The 15,950-nt window shown below is 43.1% G+C and overlaps 1 protein-coding gene across 1 annotated transcript in view; it reads right to left on the minus strand.

Annotated features, from left to right (window-relative positions):
- itpr1b (inositol 1,4,5-trisphosphate receptor, type 1b) overlaps positions 1-15,950 on the minus strand; it is a 521,126-nt gene that overhangs the window by 374,751 nt on the left and 130,425 nt on the right. The window contains exon 4 of the mRNA XM_078209411.1: positions 12,208-12,323. Coding sequence (XP_078065537.1) covers positions 12,208-12,323 — 116 coding nt within the window. The remainder of the gene's footprint in view (positions 1-12,207; positions 12,324-15,950) is intronic.

The following is a 15,950-nucleotide window of genomic DNA, read 5'->3' on the forward strand; positions in this document are numbered from 1 at the left end:
AACTGAAAGCAGTTTCTTTTACAATGCAATCTTACTCAGCCAGGTCAGTGTGCAGTTAAGAGTCTACTTGATGCGATTTTGGAGTCACAAATAGAATGGCCAGTTTCCTCCTTGTAGGAATATTGAAGAACCAGGTGAAGTCTGACAACAAATGGACAGCTTTGCAGTTACTTTTTACTGATAGCAGCTTTTATTTCCAAACTCCTTTTAATTTATAATTTTTAAACAACTGAATTCAAATTCACAAAACTGGCATTGTGAAATTTGAACTTGTGCTTGTCTGGATTCGAACTCTGGGCGATTTCTCCAGTAACAACAATACCCAGTATTGTACATAGGCCATGGATTTATAAATGATGGATCTCAGGTGAATTATTCACCATCAGACTGGATTGCAGGTCTACATCTGAGCACCTTGGCCTCCCACAGATATAAAACACCACATGCTTATGAGTCAAATAATGGGCTTCCAATTTCAGGAAGGGAATGCTCACAGAGAGTGAATCATAGAATCATAGAAACCCTACAGTGCAGAAGGAGGCCATTCGGCCCATTGAGTCTGCACCGACCACAATCCCACCCAGGCCCTACCCCCACATATTTACCCACTAATCCCTCTAACCTACACATCTCAGGACTCTAAGGGGCAATTTTTAACCTGGCCATCAACCTAACCCGCACATCTTTGGACTGTGGGAGGAAACCGGAGCACCCGGAGGAAACCCACGCAGACACGAGGAGAATGTGCAAACTCCACACAGACAGTGACCCGAGCCGGGAATCGAACCCAGGACCCTGGAGCTGTGAAGCAGCAGTGCTAACCACTGTGCTACCGTGCCGCCCTGGTGTTGCAAGTACACCTAAAAAAAAAACGTGCTCACAATTCCGCTTCTTGTCGTAACGACAAATATTCTCCTTCCCACCTAGCAAAAGCAAACTTTTAAAAGGGAAGTTTTTCTCTCTCTCACTGCACCATTCTGCATTCAGTCCAGCAGCCAGGGCTGTAACATCAGCAGAAACTTGGGAGCATATACTCATTTATTGAAATCAGCTGGCAAACACTGACTGGGTAAGGGATGCAGTTTGTTAATCAATAGGAATTTGTACCATGACTGGCCATGCAAGCCCTAAACGCACTGCTCTTCACACACCACTCTGATTTGTTCTCTGGCTGCAACTCCAGAATTGAGTCTCAAAATGGAGACCCCAGCAGTTTATCGGAGATGAAAATTCATTGGGATTCAGCAATTAGCCATGAAAAACAATAATTCCCAATCTCTCTCTGCCCTCCCAAAGTCGCTAGAGCGAGTCTGAAGCACAGTAACCAATGCACTAACACCCACTAAACATCCTACATGTGCAGAGAATGTCCAACTATCAATTCAAACCCATCAACACAAATCATGCAACACAAATCATTTCCAGCAGAGGTCACTGTCCATCAAGATACAATCCAAATTCCCAAGACCGTACTGTTGCGTATACAAGTTGCAGGTGGTACATTTGCAGCTGCAATTCCACATCCTCCATTTCCATCTTGGCTGAGCCATGGAATAATGGAATAATCCACTGTTTCTCCAGCAGTGGATGAGGGGCTCTCTCTGAAAGATTTCTACATCTTTCGACAAACAAGAGGCTGAAATTCAAACATAGGCCCAACGTTGCCGTGCCAGCACTGCTAGTACTTAATCTGTAACTTTCCCACTCATCCTCTATAGCCAGCAGTATTTTCTCTCGATGCAACTCCCTCTTCAAATCTGTAAAGACCGATTCTGCTTCAATAGCCACTTATGCCAATCCATTTCACACAAGATTCCAGTAGCTAGTTGTGTAAAAAAGAACCTCTAAATCTCCCCGTCAGTAATCCTGGGTCATATCCAATTCACTGACAAGAGAAATAATTTTTCATTATTTGCCTCAAACTCTTAGCTAAAATCTTCTTGAATGCAGCATAAACATTGGTTTGTTCATGTTTCTTTGTTTCTCTCATTTCCTTTGCTTTTGGAGAGCAGCTAATCAGAAACCGGTCATTCACACCTCCTCTCATCACGTCTTTTTGTTCTTTGACTTGTCCCATTACACACCCTTTAGCCTTGCACCATCAAGTCATTTACCTGTCGTGCCCTCTACCCCATCACAGATCTTCCTTTTCATTCTGCTCCTCATTCTTCATCCCTTTTACTTGCGCCAAATCTATTATATTAGGACGGCACAGTGGCTAGCAGTGCTGCCTCTCAACGCCAGGGACCCGGCTTCAATTCCGGCCTTGGAGGCGGTGTGTGTGTGGAGTTTGCACATTCTCCCCATGTCTGCGTGGGTTTCCTCCAGGTGCTCCGGTTCCCTCACACAGTCCAAAGATGTGCAGGTTAGGTTGATTGGCCATACTAAATTTCCCCTTAGTGTCAGGAGGATTAGGGGCCACAGGAAGAGAGCCTAGGTGGGATTGTTGTCGGTGCAGGCTTGATTGGCTGAATGGCCTCCTTCTGCACTGTAGGGATTCTATGATTTCTGGCTTTTCCCAGTTCTGATGCAAGATCACAGATCTGAAACATTAACTCTTTTTCTCTCTTCACAGATGCTATCCAATCTGCTGAGCATTTGCAATATTTTCTCTTTTTTGTCACACTCTTGTCACAACAATAATGTCTTAATCATACTATCATGTTAAGACTATGTTGTATATTTCCTATGTTTCAATAGTCCTTATGTATCGTGATGCCTAAAGCTGCCCACCAATTCCTGAAATGTGTTCAGATGTCCAACCACGAAGTGTCAGTTTAATCCACTTTCCATTTTTTAGATCAAATCTTGCAATGTGCCATCACTCACCATGAATCTTAATCTTTACAAGTTCCTCATGAAGCATTTTTAGCAAGTGATAAAAATTAACATCCAAGCATAGGCCTGCTTCTGAAAATTTTCTTTATTTTAATAAAGGTTTCCCTTTAACATAAAGTTATCGCAATTGATCTGAGAAGTTACTCCCGGATTTCAGAAAACCTCCTCATAATACACAAATTGCAAAACTGTTCCAGCAGCTATTTCAAGTTTCCCTTTGGGATTTGGACAGCTCAGCACTTACCATCCAACATGCCATAACACAACTGAGGGGGATGAAAAATGGGGAGACAGTTGAACCCCTGAAACCCCCTTATAAATCAATTTTCTACAGTTTAGACCATTCTCTTAATCTCAATATTGCTTTTTAATTTTATGTTTCCAGCTAGGCTGCTTACAATGTCGCCCATCTTTGTGTCATCGGTAAACTTAGGCACTCGGCTTTCTCTTCCATCATCTAAGCCATTATAAATGCAGTAAATCATTCAGACCACAACACAGATCCTTGCAGGGCACCATTCATCACATCCTGCCAATTTAAGTATCTGTTTATCATCCCTACTCTCCTCTCCTGCCCTTCAACCAGCAATTACTAGGTCAGTAATCAATTCACCGTCAATTCCATAAACTCCAACCTTGGTGAACAGTCCTGCTTCTGGAAGTTCGAAGAAACAATATCCATTGACATTCCCCTTCCACTACTTAAGTCACCTCTTTGAAAGAATTAACTTGCATTTACAAAACACCTTACACATCAAGATGTCCTCAAGCCTTGTACAGCCACTGAAGTGTTTTTGGAGCTGTTAAGATATGCAGCAACCAATTTGCACGTTGTAAACTTGCACAAATAGCAATAGGTAACAAAAGATTTGCTGTTAAGTCAGGCAATTAGTTACCCCACTCTTGAATAGAAAGTATTATTTTTCACATTACTACCAGAATTGGATAAAAGCCAGTACTCCGCTCCCAAAATTGTTGGGTTTAAGGTAGCACTTTCTGAACTTCTGTAAACCTCAACAGCAAACTTTTGCGTCAAAACTTCTTGCTCCCCTTTAACAGTAACCTTAATAACTCCTTACAGTCTAGCAAGAGAAAACCCTTCACTGGTGATAGAGCGGTAGGAATACACAAGCAGAGCTTGCCCCGAATTCCGATAAAGGGGAAATCTTCTTCCTTTAGTAATGAATGTGCACAAGTTTACCCAGATGTTACTGCTGTGTGTTGTGGAGATAGAATCAATTCCTAATTACATTGGTGGATTTGAAAGAAGCTTCCCGCCTGGTTTAGGGCAAGTTGCCAAAATGCTCCTTTTTTTTTGGACGAGTGTTTGCCCATGAACTGCTTAAAAAACATTTAAATCCAAGATTTGACAGGAAACACAACGGAAACCCACAAAAGGAAAGGACAAGGGGAATGAGCTTGTGTCATCCTTGACATCTAAGTTTGAGAATGACAAACTGACATCGTTGGAGTTGCTCAGCTGGTGCCACACCTTATTCTTTGGAAGAACAGGACAGATGTCAGGGATTAAGAGGGGACTACAGAGTTTTAAACTTTAAAAGCAACATGTTTTATGTAAATCGTCAACATCCTAGCCAACCAAGATAATTAGTCATAACTTGTTCTTGGAAGAGTCAATCTGTTCTTGAATATCTATTTTCTGGCAGCAGTGAGAAATCCTCCAAGCTTACGAGACCACACTTCACTACACACAGTGGGGAGAGTATCAAGACATTCTTGGGCTGGATCTTAAAGTTTATTGAAATGCAATGCAAACACTCCAATTAAAATACACACAAAGCAACTCTGCAACAACTGGGAACCTGCAAGCCCTACAGTAACCAACTTCCATTATGGCCTTCAGCTTCATCAGTTATGGTGAATATCTTGCTTTCAACAGAGGAGGAGGAGTTGTCATGTCAGCGGGTCACAAGCAGCAATAAAATCATCTGACTCATCGGGATCTTCAGTAAAAATCTCTGCCTATAAACAAAACTCGATGATGGCTTTCCTGGAGCATTCTAAAAGCACCAACATATGCAGTCTCCGAATGCGGATTGCCAGGAGTTTAGACAGTTTGTGGGTGATGTAATTGACCTGTTTGAGATGCAAGACATTCTATAGAATAGAAAAACTACCACCTTTGGTAGTACACGAGTCAGAGACATTGTGATACAGAGGGAGGACATTCAGCTCATCGAGTCAATGTCAGCTCTAAGTAGAACTGTCCAGTCAATCCCATTCCCTGCTCGATCTCCAGAGTTTATGAATTTATTTTCCATGTGACCATCCAATCTCTGCTCATCTCCTTTTCCACTCACCTGGTCAGCAGCAAGTTCCAGGTTGTTACCATTTGCTGCGTAAACATGTTCACCCTCACATTTCCCCTGCATCTCTTACCAAAGCCTTAAAACTGTGTCCCTTAATCCTTGTACCATCAGCTAATGAGATCAGCTCTTCCTTAAATCCACCTTATTCAAACCAATTAGCATTTTTAAAATCAATATTCAAATTCTCAGGGCAACATCCTGAAATTAGACCAGTTAGGAGTGGAATCAGAAAGCATTTCTTCACTAAGCATAGTGGAAATCTGGAACTCACTCCAAAACAAAAAGGCTGTGGATGTTGGATCAAATGAAATTTTCCAGACGGCGTGTGACAAATGTTTTTATGGGGTAAAGAGATCAAGGGATTTGGTGAAAAGGTGGGTGTATATAAAGTTGAGGTAAAGATCAGCTATCAATCAAATTAAATTATGGATAGGCTCCAGGGATTGCAGGGCCTGTTCCTGCTCTAACATCTCCAAACCATCTCACCTGATTACACTTGCTAAAGAGATCTCCATTTCTCACTCCCTCTTATTTCTCTGAAGGAAATAGATGTCCTCATTAACCCAAAACAGACAGACGTTCAAAGTAAAGGAATTCTTTGAAAAAATATTAAATCAGCAAAGACACACACACTTTCTCAGGAGACTAAGGAAATTTGACATGGCCGCTACAACTCTCACCAACTTCTACAGATGCACCATAGAAAGCATTCTTTCTGGTTGCATCACAGCTTGATATGGCTCCTGCTCTGTCCAAGACCGCAAGAAACTAAAAAGGGTCGTTAACAAAGCCCAATCCATCACTCAAAACCAGCCTCCAATCCTTTGACACTGTCTATACTTCCCACTGCCCCGGAAAAGCAGCCAGCATAATCAGGGACCCCACGCACCCCAGACATTCTCTCTTTCACCTTCTTTCGTCGGGAAAAAGATACAAGTCTGAGGTCACGTACCAACCAACTCAAGAACAGCTTCTTTCCTGCTGCCATCAGACTTTTGAATGGACTTATCTTGTATTGAGTTGAGTTGATCTTCCTCTACACCCTAGCTTTAACTGTAACACTACATTCTGCACCATCTCCTTTTCTTCCCCTGGTACGGTATGCTTTGTCTGCATGGTGCACAAGAAACAATACTTTTCACTGTATACGTGACAATAATAAATCAAATCAAACACACATCATGTACTTAGCCGACAATTCATTAAGTGCAATGCCCATCTAATTCAGAACACAATTTAGTTAACAAGGAAAGCACTTTTTAATTATAGACCAAAAAAATCTCCGCTACAAATTATTCAGAATGCTGCAAATAATTGTACTTTGGACAATGGGAATTATCTTGCCCATCTGCAGAGCTGGAGAAATTAAGGGAATGTTTCGAATGAATGAAGTAGACTGCAAGCTGGAAAAGAAAAATCAAGTCCAGAGCAATTCAAGGATGGGGGCGGGGAGGGTGTGTCTGTGTGTGTGTGTGTGTGTGTGTGTGTGTGTGTGTATGTTTCAAACATTTGCGTGTTTTTGCATCTTCCCACACTTTCTTTCCTTTGGGGAAAAGTGAGGAAGTGCTGGAAGGATTAGCAGGCTGATTATTAACCTGCTGAACGTGTCATGAATGCTCATTCCGTGGCCAACAAGTCCTAGAGTTGGTCTTGAACCCACAGCTTCTGGTTCAGCAGCAGGGACTGCACTGACTCAACTATACAACCTCCTATCAAATACACTGTTTAAAGACAAGTAAATATTTTGTCAAATCATCCTTGGATTTGGAAATCACTAGGAAGCGCTGTATCTGGGGACGAGGGGGACAGGATCAGGGTACTGAATTTGATGATAAGCCATGATCAAAATGAATGGTGGAACAGGTTCGAAGGGACAAACGGCCTACTCCTGCTTCTAGCTTAAATTCCTACAGCCCTAATGGTTTGATATGATCTACCTTAGCTGGCAGTTAATCATAGCTGATCTGGCCTGCATGTGATCTGATAAGAATGGCAGGTTTCCTTTCCCAAGATCGGAATCCAGAAGGATCTTGGGGTGCATGTCCATAGATCCCTGTAGGCAGCAGGACATATAGGCAAGTTAATTAAGGCGGCATTTGGGATACTTGCCTTCATTAGCCAAGGCACAGAATACAAGAGCAGGGAGGTTATGATGGAGCTGTGCTCATTAGACCACAGCTGGAGTACTGCGTGCCATTCTGGTCAGCACACTATAGGAAGGACATGATTGCACAAGAGTATGAAGGGGGGATTCACCAGCCTTGGGCTGGAGCGTTTCAGCTACCAAGAGGGGCTGGATAGGCTGGGGTTGTTTTCCTTACAGCAGAGAAGGCCGAGAGGGGACCTGTCCAAGGTGCATAAAATTATGAGGGACATAGATAGGGTAGATAGGAAGAAGCTTTTCCCCTTGCTTATGGGGTCATCAGTGGGCATAGATTTAAAGTCAGGGGCGGGAGATTTAAAGAATTTGAAGAAAAACCTTTTCACCCAGAGGGCGGTGGGAATCTGGAACTCATTGCCTGAAAGGGTGGTAGAGACTGGAGCCCTCAACATTAAAGCAGCATTTAGATGAGCACTTGAAAGGCCATAAGGTTACAGACCACAGAAAATGGGGTAGGTACTTAATGGCTTGCCGAAGGGCCTCTTTCTGTGCTGTGAAATTTTATGACTCTAATTGTCAGTGTGGTTTTGCGTTATGACAAGTTACAGGTGGGTTAAGCAATTACGGCTGTTAAAGATTAGTGAGTTAACCCACTGCAGGTAGCTAATAGGGAAATCCAAGTGTTACTCCCTCTTCCCTGCCCTCTATTGCTGCTCTGCTGGTCATGGGTAGCCTCCGGGGTTTTGGATCTTTGCAACTGCAGGGGACCCAAGATCAGAAGCCAAATGGAACGAGGTTTTTCGAGACCATGTGATTCAACACCAGACAATGAGAATATCACATGAACGACCCTCCAGGAATATCACCAACTCGAACTAATGCAGCTCCAACAATACTCAAGCAGCTAATTGGCGGTGGTTCTGTTCAGCTAACAATACTTATATATGGGATACGTGTTTACTGCGAAACATTGAGATTTGAAAACTGCTACGTCAAAATTGTAGCCCAAAGTGATTTTTATGGACATATTCAGAGTCTAAAATCATCCAAACCCTAATAAAATTGCCTCCGTCTTTGTCAACCTTCATAGGTTTGTTTTCCAAGATTGTTTGGTTCATATACAGCAAGAGTATCACAGATACCCCTATTCCAATTAATTATTGATCATCATAAAATAGAAATGATCAATTAGATTCCCATCACACAGTGGCATAGTGGTAATGTCACTGCTCATATAGATGTTATTTAAACTCCTGTTTGAGTGTCATAACTTGAGTGTCAAAGAATCCAAGTGGTCTAATTGCACAGTGCAACATTACCAGAGTGGCATGACAGGTTTACAGAGATTCCTTGGAAAGGGAATTATCCAACAGTTCGATTTCCCCCTTTGACATGCATATGTGCACTACAGAATGGACTCCGTAATCTACAGCATGTTCCAAAATACAAGTCCCCGGTATAAGGGCCATGTTTGTTATTTGTGCTAAGTGATGTTTAATAAACTGATAGCAAGATGAAATACTTGATTTCACCTACATTTGAAGGAATAATTGGTTTGCAATGTATGGATTTGTCAAGCTTGAAAATATAGATCAGTTGCAATTTTACCAGATTCTTTGGTTGGAGAATAATAAGCAATGAACACCGTCACAAATACAATCTCATTTACTACAGCATATTCCTTTGGCTTCCCAATGAAAGATGGATACCATGGAAGACCAATGGTGGAAGGGTGGGGGAGGGATGATTGGCAGCAGATGGCGGTGTAGTAACAGCCTCGGAATATGCCTAGCCGGAGCTGATGATCAACCATTGGCTTGATAGAGTTAACTAACATTCACATCACAAAAGTGCCAGCCAATGACCATGTCCAACAAGAGAGAATTTAACCATCTCCCTTGAACATTCAATGGCATTACCATCACTGAATTCCTCACTATGAACGTCCTGGCAGTTACTATTGACCAGAAACTAACTGGACCAGCCATAGAAATACTGTGGCTACAACAGCAGGTCAGAGATTGGGAATTCTGTGGTGAGGACTCCCCAGATCCTGCAAGGCACAAGTCAGGAATGAGATGGAATACTCTATTTGCCAGGATGAACGCAGCTCCGACAACACTCAAGAAGCTCAACACCATCCAGGACAAAGTAGCCCATTTGATTGGCATCCCATCCACCACCTTAAACATTCAATCCCCCCATCACCAACACACAGTGGCAGTGGTATGCACTATGAGATGCACTGCAGCAACTCAGCAACACTCCTTGGACAGAATCTTCCAAACTCGTGACCTCTATCATCTAGAAAGCTCTGGACAGCAGATGCATGGGAACATCACAACCTGCAGCTTCCCCTCAAAGTTTCTCACCATCCTGACTTGGAACTATATCCTTCATTGTCGCTGGGTCAAAATCTTGGAACTCCCTTCCGAACAGCACTGTGGGTGCACCTACACCACATGGACTGCAGTGGTTAAAGAAGGCACCTCACCACCAACTTCTCAACCGCAATTAGAGATGGGCAATAAATGCTGACCTAGCCAGCAAAGCCCACATCCCATGAACCAATATAAAAGCAAATCTTTGACCTACAGATTGTTGCAACACATCCATTAAACAATGCACAATTCAAAACCGGCTTGTAATTCATCACCAGCCAATGGAATGCACAGCAGCATTTGAATCCACTTGTCAGCTTTCAGCGCTGCAAAAACAGTTTGTTTGCATGCTCTACCCAACAAAACTGCTGTATTTTTAAAACAAGGGTTGACAGACACCTCTAAATCACCTTGGAAAGCAAACAATGACAGTATGTAGTTCAGGTATTGAAGTAGGAAAAACAAGGCATTTTAAGAATCAAAGTGATTGTGAAACCAATGATTTCCCTCACTTAAGTCTTGTTGTTTAGTGAGTGGGAATACTCAAAGTAATTCCCAGATGGAAATTTTTTTGGAGTCGTGAAAAGCCTGTATTGAAGGAGGGATGGAAAGGATGCCGAGAGAGGCACGGTAGCATAGTGGTTAGCCCTGCTGCCTCAGCGCCAAGGACCCTAGTTCAATTCCAGCCTCGGGTGACTGTTGGTGTGGAGTTTGCACATTCTCCCAGTGTCTGCGTGGGTTTCCTCCAGGTGCTCCGGTTTCCTCCCACAGTTTAAAGATATGCAGGTTAGGTGGATTGGCCATGATAAATTGCCCCTTAGTGTCAGGGAACTTATGGGGTAAATGCATGGGGTTGCGGGGATATGGCCTGGGTGGGATTGTTTTGATTCAGGCTCGTTGGGTTGAATGGCCTCCTTCAGCACTGTAGGGATTATATGAGAGCAAGCATTTGTATTTATATAGCATATGACTTCACACAATCTCAAAGCACTTTACAGCAAAGTAATTACTTTGCAAGTGCTGTAACAGAGGAGACATGGCTGCCAATATGTGCGCAGCAAGCTACCACTATGACCATTAAACTACAAACAAGAACAGAGGATGCTGGAAAAGCTCCACAGGTTTAGTAGCATTGGAAGAGAGAGAACACAGAGTTAATGTCGAGTCCATCTGACTTTTCATCAGAACTGAAGAGAGGGCAAACGTGCAAGATATTAAATTGTAACTGAGATTACAACAAGATGTAGCAACCTTCAGAACAAAAGACAGGTCGCCTGGATGTGAAAGGCAGGAGGGTTTTTGCACTCAGACATGCCCTCCCAAGCCTCTCCCCTCACCCCTTCCCCTCCCTCCCAGATCTATGATCGGGTATCCTTTGTCCGCACTTCCATCCCACCACCTCCACATTAAAGGATCATCCTCTGCCATTTCCGCCAACTCCAGCATGATGCCATGAAGCACATCTTCCCCTCACTTCACCCCCATCAGCATTCTCCGTGACACTCTGGTCCTCTCCTCCATCATGCCCAATTCCCCATCCCCTCCCCACAGCACCTTCCCTTGCACTCAGAAAGTGCAACACCGGCCCCTTTACCTCCTCCCGCCTCACTGTCCAAGGCTCCTTTCAGGTTAAGCAGCGTTCCACTTGCACTTCCTTCAAATTGTTTTATTGTATTCGCTGCTCCCAATGCGCTCACCTCAACGTTGGGGAGACTAAACATAGACTGGGTGACTGTTTTGAGGAACACCTTCTCTCAGTCCACAAGCATGACCCCAACCTTCCTGTTGCTTGGTATTTTCCACTCAGCACCTTGCTTACATGCCCACATATCCATCCCTGGCCTGCTGCACTGCTCCAGTGAAGTCTGGCATAAGCAAGTACCAGCCCTCAGGACTCAACGTTGAGTTCAAAAACTTCACTGTGACCTTTCTCCTCCATCTTAAAATCCTTTTTTAAAATATCCCAAATGTGTATTGTCTCATTGCAAAAGCCTTTCCTTACAGTGCGCCCCCCCTGACAAGTCATCTGTCTTTTGTTCTTAAGGTTGCTTTGTGGCAATCTCTCGCAACTACATTTTAATATCGAATACAATCTCCCTCTCTTCAGTTCTGAAGAGCCAAACAGATGCAAAACATTAACTCTGCTTTCTCTCTCTACAGATGCTGCCAGGCTTTTCCAGTAAGTTCTGTTCTTTTTTCAGATGCCAGTGTTACCAGTAGTTTGCTTATTATGACCGTTCAGTTGTTTTTGTGATGTTGATTGAGGGATGAGTATTGGCCAGGATAACTCCCCCGCTCTTCAAATTGGGACCATGGCACCTTCTCATTCCACCTGACAGCACCTGTTTAGATCAGCACCTTCATTCAGTGCAATGTTCCTTCAGTACAGCAATGGACAATCTGCTTTGATTTTTGTACAGAAATTTCTAAGTGTATCCTGTAAAAATGAAAGCCCTCAAGTTGCTGTAACCCCAGGATTGCTGGCAGGAGCTGGCATATTCATCAGTCCCATCACTTCCAGAGGCAAGGCCAATTTACTTTGGTGTATTCTACTTACGTGTAGTTTATTCAGCAGCACTGCATCTGTGGTAGTGTTGCCCCCAGGCTTAGCTGCTTTCCAGAACTGTTTCTGAGCAGAGTATCGGTTCATGGGACATAGCTTGAAGAGGCAGTCTGCAGAAAAAATTAATACAAAAAAAATTATTGGGTAACCAAAAACTTAAAGTCCCACGATTCACGACTTCCTCTTTGGTAAATTTGCTTAGCTGCATACATTTTTATACACCAGATTGCCCATTGCAGGCCCAAAACTTTACTCATCCGCCATTTTAAACTTTAAAAAAATAGAAGCCACATGCTTGAGATGTGGCACTTGGACTTCTACTGGGCATCTGACCTATGTTGTACCTTAAAGTTTATTTATTAGTCACAAGTAAAAAATGCTGGAAATAGAAAAAAAAAATCACTAAAATCAATTTTAAGACATGGAAGGTGTCCCTAATGTACTTCCTGCAGCAGAAAGCGAGCACTGCTTGTACATCGTCTGCTGTTGTTTAAACGTGGGTGTTCCATGTTGCTGTGATTTAATTTCTGATCACAGTCCAGCTCCACTAAGTGTGACAAATTTTACATTGCTCTGGCTTCATTGTTTAATAAAACAATTTCCCCAGTAAATTTCTCTTTTAAGTTTATTAAGAGCATTGCTTTTATTGCCTTTAAACACGTCACATTTTAGAATGGTTGGAAGCTATTTAGTCAACTCCCATTGTAAAGCATGCTGGTCGATTGCAATTTCACTGTCAGGTTTCGCAGGAACGTAACCCCTGCCAACGGCTGGTCTTTACTGTCATAAATAGCGTAGCTTTTTAAAAAAATAAGCAATTAAATGCCCCACCTATAAAACCATTAAAAAAGGAGGAATTTCAATTTATTTCTGGGGCTCCACATATAAGTGGACGTTATTTTACTCAAACCCTCAATGCTGGCCCAGTGAAGAATATAAATACATAAGACGCAAGCCAAAGCAATTCAGTGCCAACCACTACTGCTGTGTACTGGGCAGAAATCAGCACAGCACATGGTTGAGATGTAGTACTGGGACTTCTACTGGGCATCTGACCCATGTTGGAGCTTAAAGTTTATTTATTAGTCACAAGTAGGCTTACATTAACACTGCAATGCAGTTATGTGAAGATCCCTTAGTTGCCACACTCCAGTGCCTGTTTGGGTACACTGAGGGAGAATTTAGCATGGCCAATCCACCTAACCAGCACGTCTTTTGGACTGTGGGAGGAAACCGGAGCACCTGGAGGAAACCCACGTGGACTCGGGGAGAATGTGCAGACTCTGCACAGACAGTGACCCAAGCCGGGAACCGATTGAGAGTCCCTGGCACTGAGAGGCAGCAGTGCTAGCCACTGTGCCGGGAGATGACTGCAAAAAGAAACCTCCATACCCCAAGTCTGGAGAATTGCAAGAAGTTCAAAAAAAATGTTTCCCCTTATTAAAAGTACGCACTATGGACATTTCCTGTTCAAACGATTTGCTGAACATGGCATCCCATGCAAACATTCATGAAAGTCCATGAGTCAATGGGAAAGGTTTCCATCAACCAAAAAAACAACTCGTTCAGACCACATTCAATCTGCCACCCTCCTGCTACTTTAATACAACTTCAGCAAAACCTATAAACAGGAGCCTCATTCCAAATTTCATACAACTACCTAAATGCAATCACAAGTTGGTAAGGTGGCTGTAAAGTAACAATCCTCTTTATGCCAGCCCATTTCAGAATTTAAACAAAAATTATATTCCCTGCAACTACCCTGCCTTTAATTTCTCTTCTCGTTTTTCTTTCAAAACTCAGGGGAGGGGGAAGAATATAAATTTGATTTCATGCGAGGAAAATAGGCCAGAGTGCACACCAGCAATCTGAGGAAGTTGGCTGGTCCGGTTCTTAAAAGCCATCAAGTATTACCCTCCTTTTAAAAAGTAGCGGAGGAAGCTGTGCAGGCCACTGTTCGAACCATAGAACATTACAGCACAGAAACAGGCCTTTTGGCCCTTCTTGGCTGTGCCGAACCATTTTTCTGCCTAGTCCCACTGACCTGCACCAGGACCATATCCCTCCTCACCCCTCTCATCCATGTACCTGTCCAAGTTTTTCTTAAATGTTAAAAGTGAGCCCGCATTCACCACCTCATTCCACACTCCCACCACTCTCTGCGTGAAGAAGCCCCCCCCCCTAATATTCCCTTTAAACCTTTCCCCCCCTCACCCTTAACCCATGTCCTCTAGTTATTTTCTCCCCTAGCCTCAGTGGGAAAAGCCTGCTTGCATTCACTCTATCTATACCCATCATAATTTTATACACCTCTACCAAATCTCCCCTCATTCTTCTGCGCTCCAGGGAATAAAGTCCGAACCTATTCAACCTTTCTCTGTAACTCAGTTTCTCAAGTCCCGGCAACATCCTTGTAAACCTTCTCTGCACTCTTTCAACCTTATTAATATCCTTCCTGTAATTAGGTGACCAAAACTGCACACGATACTCTAAATTCGGCCTCACCAATATCTTATACGACCTCACCATAACATTCCAACTCCTATACTCAATACTTGGATTTATAAAGGCCAATGTACCAAAAGCACTCTTCACGACCCTATCTACCGGTGATGCCACTTTTAGGGAATTATGTATCTGTATTCCCAGATCCCTCTGTTCTACTGCACTCTTCAGTGTCCTACCATTTACCTTGTATGTTCTACCTTGGTTTGTCCTTCCAAAGTGCAATACCTCACTTGTCTGCATTAAACTCCATCTGCCATTTTTCAGCCCATTTTTCTAGTTGGTCCAAATCCCTCTGAAAGCTTTGAAAACCTTCCTCACTGTCCACTACACCTCCAATCTTTGTATCATCAGCAAATTTGCTGATCCAATTTACCACATCATCATCCAGATCATTGATATAGATGACAAACAACAATGGACCAAGCACTGATCCCTGTGGCACACCACCAGTAAGAAGTCTCACAACACCAGGTTAAAGTCCAACAGGTTTATTTGGTAGCAAATACCATGGTATTTGCTACCAAATAAACCTGTTGGACTTTAACCTGGTGTTGTGAGACTTCTTACTGTGCTTACCCCAGTCCAACGCCGGCATCTCCACATCATGCACACCACCAGTCACAGGCCTCCACTCATAAGCAATCCTCCACTACCACTCTCTGGCTTCTTCCATTGAGCCAATGTCTATTCCAATTTACTACCTCTCCATATATACCTAGCGACTGAACCTTCCTAATTAACCTCCCATGCGGGACCTTGTCAAAGGCCTTACTCCACTGCCTTCCCTTCATCCACTTTCCTGGTAACCTCCTCGAAAAACTCTAATAGATTGGTCAAACATGACCTACCACGCACAAAGCCATGTTGACTCTCCCTAATAAGTCCGTCTATCCAAATATTTGTAAATCCTATCTCTTAATACTCCTTCCAATAATTGACCTACTACTGACGTCAAACTTACCGGCCTATAATTTCCCGCATTACTTTTTGAGCCTTTTTTAAACAACGGAACAACATGAGCTATCCTTCAATCATCTGGCACCTCACCCGTGGATACCGACATTTTAAATATATCTGCCAGGGCCCCTGCAATTTCAACACTAGTCTCCTTCAAGGTCCGAGGGAATACCCTGTCCGGTCCTGGGGATTTATCTACTGATTTGCTTCAAGACAGCAAGCACCTTCTCCCCTTTAATCTGTATAGGTTCCATGACCTCCCTACTTGTTTG

This window comes from Mustelus asterias, chromosome 3 (genome assembly GCF_964213995.1).
Source record: "Mustelus asterias chromosome 3, sMusAst1.hap1.1, whole genome shotgun sequence".
NCBI classification, from domain to species: domain Eukaryota; kingdom Metazoa; phylum Chordata; class Chondrichthyes; order Carcharhiniformes; family Triakidae; genus Mustelus; species Mustelus asterias.